The following is a 6,000-nucleotide window of genomic DNA, read 5'->3' on the forward strand; positions in this document are numbered from 1 at the left end:
CACCGTCTGCCTTCCGGGTCTGTGGGTTCCCAGGCCCTGCTCCTGCCGCCTCACCAGCGACCCCGACAGCCAGGTGTCCACCTTTCGCGGCCCTGGTGGTCCCACCTGGTGACGGTGGGCAGGCCCCAGCCCACAGCTGCGGTGAACGCCCTCTCCCGTCCGTGGGGAACACCGAGGCCGAGCTGTCAGGGGAGAGCACGTGCGTGACGCTCCAGACGTCCTGGCCTTGGGACCCGGCACTGACCACCCCCAGGCCCCCGAGGAGGTGGGTCACCCCCTCCTGGGCCCTGTGGCACCCAATTCCCGTTTTATGCTGAGGAAGCAGGGCCGGGGGAGCGGGGTGCCCGGGTCTGGGCAGCGCCCCAGCTCACAGGCCTGGAGGCGCTAAAGCCCTGGAGTTCGTGACCCTGACGGGAGGCCGGCTGAGTGTGCTGGTGGACGTGGGGCCTGCGGGGACAGAACGTATCCACCCGGGGCTTTGCTCCTGGGTCAGTGGGACGGGCCGGCTTTGATTTCCAAGGAGCGAACGACAGCGCTGACCGTGCCCGGTGTCCCTGTGGCTGGCAGGGGGCAGCGTGTGGGGGTCGAGGCCGTGGCCTTGGGAAGGTTAAGTGACACGGGTCCGGCTGTACGGGGCACGGCCCCCTCGCCGCAGCGCTGGCCCGCGTGGTGCCCCCCCAGCCTTGTGGGGAGGGTGCGGGCGCCGTGAGCAAAGCGAGGGGAACCGCGTCTAGACGGAGGGTCTCACCCGGTGTCGCGGGAGACGGTGAGGGATTCCCCCTCCAGCCGCGCGGAGGACCCGGCATTTCTGCCTCGTGGGCCACGTGGAGTTAGCTCCCCACCCCCCCGTGTGCACACACTGCACCGGGGAAGGAGATGGGCTGGAAACAGAAAAGTAGGCACAGACTTTCCTCGGTTGAGCCCTGGGGGGCCCGTGAGGGTTTGTGCCCGAGGCGTCTGCATCAGCCCTCCCTGGCCTGGCTGGACGGTGGGGGCACGTCCCGGGCAGCGGGGGGAGGAACCCCGGCCAGGCGAGGGTCCCGCAAAGTGCTGGGGGCTCTGGGAGGCAGGGGGAGGGCCTGGATGTGACGCAGGGGATTGGGGAGCCAAGGGCGGCCCCGGGGGTGGGGGGGTGGGGAGCGGACGGCAGGACAAGCCTCAGGGGGCACGTTGTCTCAAGACCCGTCTCGTTATTCCTCTCTGGAAAGCGCGGGGACGCAGCTGCTGCAGGAAGGGACCGAGGCACAGGCCCCAGAAGAGCTCCAGGGAACAGAGTGAATCTTGACAATTAAAGCAATACGTTTTGGTTGCAAAGATGCGACCAAGTGCTCATGTGGTTTAATTGTCGGGTTTCTAAAGCTTCCAGCCGCCGCCTACCATCTGTATTCATGACCCCAAGGAGCCCCCCCTCCGCTGGCCCCGTCTGCAGGACCCCGCACAGGCAGACCGTGGGAGGCCTGGGGTCCCCACCACCCGAGCCCCCGGGGGCCATGTCAGGCGTGGATCCTGAAGCACTCAGGAGTCGCTGACCTCCGGTGGTCACACCCTCGCCCTCCTCTGCTGTCCAGGACCTCGGTGGGAGGACGCAGATGTGTAGCTGGGGCTCAGCCAACCCTCAAGGGGCCCAGCTGGTGACACCTCCCCCACCCCCCCTGCCCCGCCAGGGCTCCACGGCCGCATTGCTTGTGGGCCTGGGTCTGGGTCAGGCCGCACCCCCGTCAGTCACCTCTGTTCCCGTGGTTCCGGTGGCCGCAATCCCGGATGAGAGCCACCATCTCCCTGTTCCCCCAGTGCTCGCAGATCCCACGCCGATTCCGCTCTGCCTGGGGCGGGGGCGGGGGCGGGGGCGGGGGCAGGGGGAGCCTGGGCAGGAAGCTGTAAGACCCCCGAGGGCGCTGGTGGGGGTGGAGCGGGCACAGGGGAGGGTCCAGACGCTTTGCCAGGTTTTGTTGCAGAAACAAGCCGCCCGCCCTCGGTGGCTCGTGGGGACCCAGGCCCCACCGGCCCTGCCCTGCTCCCTTCTGGCCACGGCCACCGTCAGTGAGAAGACGAGCCCTTGGCCTCCGGGGGAGAACGGGGTCACTGTAGGGGATCTGGATGCAGTGAGCCGAGCCGGCTCTTCTGTTCCGTGGTGCCTGGGGCGCCAAGGGTGCCAGGTGCAGCCCGATCTGTCCCCCGGAGACCATCTGTTCTGTCCCGGGACGGCTCGCTGCAGCCAGGTGTCCAGACTCCCTGAGTGGGTCCTCAGGGGTGACAGGTGGGGCGTGGCCGGCCTGAGGATGGCCCCCCCACACCTACCGCGTAAGCAGCCGGGGCACGGTCGACTCCAGGTGGCCCATCAGGATGGGCTTCTCCGCAGGGGGACCTGGGGAGAGGGTCCCCATGAGCAAGGACCGCTCGTGCCCGGCCTGGTGGGACTGAGAATTTGAGAGAAGGCTAAGAGGCCGTGGTGCGGCCAGCGGGGGTGGGGCAGGGGCCTGTGGGGCGGACAGGGTTGGGCGGGAGTGTGGTGGGGGCCTCAGGCAGGTGGGGTGCAGATGGGGGCCAGCCGGAGGCGGGGGGTGCCTCTGCGTGGAGAGAGGCTGAGCTGGGATGGCTGACAGCCTCCCCACCCCGGCCGTCACTCTGTCCTGTGTCCCGTCCCCTGCCTGGGGGCCCCTGCGGGGAGGCTGCACGGGGCAGGACAGCCCCTGAGTGCCTGACCAGAGCCCCAGGGTCCCTGCCTGGGCCTGGGGCCACCTTGGGGGACAAGGGAGACAGGGGCCGCGTGGGGATTTGGGACGACCTGGGACCAGGCTTCTGGTCACAGGTCCAGTGGTGTGAGGCCGTGTTGGTCTAGGGAGACCCCCATGCCCCCCACTTTTCTGCCTTTGCTGCTTTAAGGGTGGCATTTTCCCCACCCCACAGCCGTGGCTTGCGACCATCACCTCACACTTTGTGGCCGTGAGCGTGTTCAGCCTGACATGTTTGCTGGGACTCTGGGATGCAGGGGCGTCACCAACCAGGGGCTTGCATCCCGCCCACCTCTGGCCTCCCAGAGGCTCCGCGGGCCTGCGACACTTCATTACCATCACTTGTCGCCACGCAATTAGGCGACACCTGCTGTGTGCATGGCACAGCGCCAGACGGCGTTAGGGAAACGGGTGGGCGGGGCTCAGAGCCAAACTGCCGTCCAGCACAGGCCGTGCCCTTGGCTAACAGTGCTCAGGGTGGGAGCCCGCGGTCACGCCCAGCGCGGGGGTGGGGGTCCCCACCAGGGACACAGAGGAAGGACCGTGCTTCCCAGAGCGACTCCCTGTGGCAGGCGTAGACCTGAAGTCTGATGTTATGTCCTGGAGAAAGTACGCTGGTCTGAGCCAGGGGAGGGACAAGGACGGGCGCCCGTGATGCGCACTGCACCGCGCCCGAGGCCAGCCTGGCGGGCGTGCCCTGGGCTCCTTCCTTCCCGACCGGGACCCTTGGTGTCTGCGGGCTGACACTCTCTTCTCTCTGTTCCTCAGGTCTCCTGACAAACGCAGCCCCAGAGGGGCCCCGGGAGTGGCCTTGGCTCCCTGGAGAGTCCACGCCTCAGCCACGGCCCTCTGTCCGCCGTGGGCACCACCTGTTCTCTGCCACCCGCCCACCGTCCGTTTCTCTGTAGCCTGCCAAGGACAGCCCGCTTCCCTGGCGTTCTGAGCTGAGTGTGTCCGCGGCAGCGAGGAGCCCGGCCTGGGACACAGCGGGGGCAGCGCTGGGCGTCCGCGGGAGCCTGGCCTCACCAGCCCGGGAAGAAGGGTGGCGCCGGGCCCGGGGCAGGACTGGCCTCTCCTTGTGCCCCAGACTGTCCGAATCGGTTTTATTTTCTTACCCTTTCAGTATTTACTCAATAGACCAAAGAGCAAATCTATTTTAACGTGGACTCACCCTCACCGTCCGAGTCCCTGGGTCCGACTGGGGGACACGGGGGCCGAGACGTGCCGGGGGCCCCGGCGGGGCGCGGAGGGCGGCCCTGGCGGGCGCGTCCGCCCCACGGACACTGCGGCGCGCCCTGAGAGGGGCCCAGCCGGCGGAGGACACAGCCCCGCGGACCGCGGCCGGCGATGCCCCCACGCGGACCCCGCGAGCGAGTGCGCCTCGCCGGGGACACAGACCACGGCGCCCGCCCCGCGCGCTGTGCTTAGATGGACCTGACCGACTAAAATCACTTTCTGTTTTAACCAGTCACACCTGCCTCTCTGCAGCTCATTTCTGATAGTGGGATAATCCAGTATTCGCCAAGAGCATGTTGGGTCTCCCGTGACCGCTGTCTCCTCTGATACACCATTTAGCTCCAGAAAGCAAATTAAAGAAAACTCGAGTAACACTTGTTTGAAAGAGATCATTAAATGTATTTTGCAAAGCCTAAAGTTATATATTTAACAGTTTTTATATGCTGTATATTTGTAGAAAATCCTATTTAACAGTTCATGTTGGTAGCCCTGGCCGACCCGAGAGGCCGGCAGAGCGCGGTGTCTCTGGAGGTTCCGGGGGGTGGGCGCGGGGGGCCCCCGCCGGGCGTGAGCGCAGGACTCTGGGGACAGCAGCCGAGGACGCGCCCGACGTCGCGGGAGCCGCGGCGGGCGCCAGCGGGGACGCGGCTGTCTTCACCTGGCTCGGGCCCGTCTCCGCGGACGCGGTGTGTGCGTCCTCTTCCAGCGGATTCCGCGTCCCTTGTTCTCACCCCCCACCCCCACATGGCGGGTCTGGAGGGGTCTCTGCAGCCGACCTCCGACCCCAGTCCACGTCCCGCTGGCTCTGTCTTCACGCCGGACGGCTGAGACGCTGGGGTGGCCACCGCGTGTGGAGGATGGCCGGCGCCTGACCCTCCCGACCTTCTCGCGCCTCGGTGCAGGGCAGGGTCTCCGGGCCCAGTGAGCAAGGGGCAGTTCTGTTTCCCCGTCCCCTGGCCGTCGTCCGCCGGGTTCCTCCATTCTCCTAAGTTTCCGCTGAACTACACTACCTGATAGTCCGATTAACAGGTGTTAATGCTAGTTCGATGCTACTAAAAAAAAAAGAAAAAAAAGAAAGAAAAAGTAAAAAAAAAAAAAAATATACATATATATATAGAAGCTGTTCCAGCAACCCATAGACTACAGATAGGAGAGAAGATCCATTTAGACCCGTTTCAACGTCCATGAGCATTTAATTTACCTTTTGGTCACCACAAATGTAGAGGTTCGAGTGTCCTGGAGGGAAAGACACGGCCGGGGGTGGGGGGGGGGACCTCGGTTTCTGGTGGCCGAAGTGGCGGGCGGCCGAGGGAGGGTCCCGCCTTCTCGCCCCGCCCACGTCTCTGCCGCCTCCCTGTGCGCACTTCCTCCCACAGCCAGTGTAGACCCCTTCCAAGGCAGAGACTGGAGGTTTAAGACGATACAGCGGTTTTTTTTTTCTTGTTTTACAGTATTCAATTTTGTGTTGATTCAGCTAAATTATGAAAATAAAGAAAAACTCCTTTGGTAAGCATGGCTTTTGTTTGCCGGCCGTGGTGTCCTGGGAGGGGCTGCAGCAGGTGCGTCTGGGGGCGACAGGCCCACAGAGCTCAGTGCACAGGTGGCCGCGGGGACCTCCTTCCAGGGCCAGCAGGGCGGCTCCCTGAGCGGACAGTGCCCAGCCCGCAGCTACTCTGGGGCCCCTGTCACCCTGTGTGTGAGTGTCCACCCCCCCCCCCCCCCCCACCGCACAGAGGCCAGGCCCTGCATGCGGAGAAGCAGAGCCCCCACAGGAGACCCCCTTTCCGGAGACATCCGCTCAGATCTGCAGGGGGGTCTTGGCACTGAGAACGTTTCTGCCGCCCAGAGTCCCATCTCCTAGACGCGGGGAAGCCACACCTGTCAGTTCCCAGCTGCTCTGTCTAAAATGGGAGCCCCGGGAGCCGTGGCTGGTGGCTCAGCTGCGGGCTGTCTGCAGTCTGAGCCTGACTGTAAGGAGACTCCCCTGGCCTTTGGAGCCATCGCGGGGGGTAGACGAGACCCCGCTCCTGGC

At 65.4% G+C, this 6,000-nt stretch overlaps 1 protein-coding gene across 2 annotated transcripts in view; it reads left to right on the forward strand.

The window, feature by feature from the left end:
* Window positions 1-5,478, forward strand: part of TAFA5 (TAFA chemokine like family member 5) — a 193,449-nt gene extending 187,971 nt beyond the window's left edge. For both annotated transcript variants that reach the window (XM_047866371.1, XM_047866372.1), the window contains exon 4: window positions 3,501-5,478. In XM_047866371.1, coding sequence (XP_047722327.1) covers window positions 3,501-3,509 — 9 coding nt within the window. In that variant the 3' untranslated portion in view covers window positions 3,510-5,478. The remainder of the gene's footprint in view (window positions 1-3,500) is intronic.
* Window positions 5,479-6,000: the final 522 nt, after the last annotated feature.

Source organism: Prionailurus viverrinus, chromosome B4 (genome assembly GCF_022837055.1).
Source record: "Prionailurus viverrinus isolate Anna chromosome B4, UM_Priviv_1.0, whole genome shotgun sequence".
Taxonomy (NCBI): domain Eukaryota; kingdom Metazoa; phylum Chordata; class Mammalia; order Carnivora; family Felidae; genus Prionailurus; species Prionailurus viverrinus.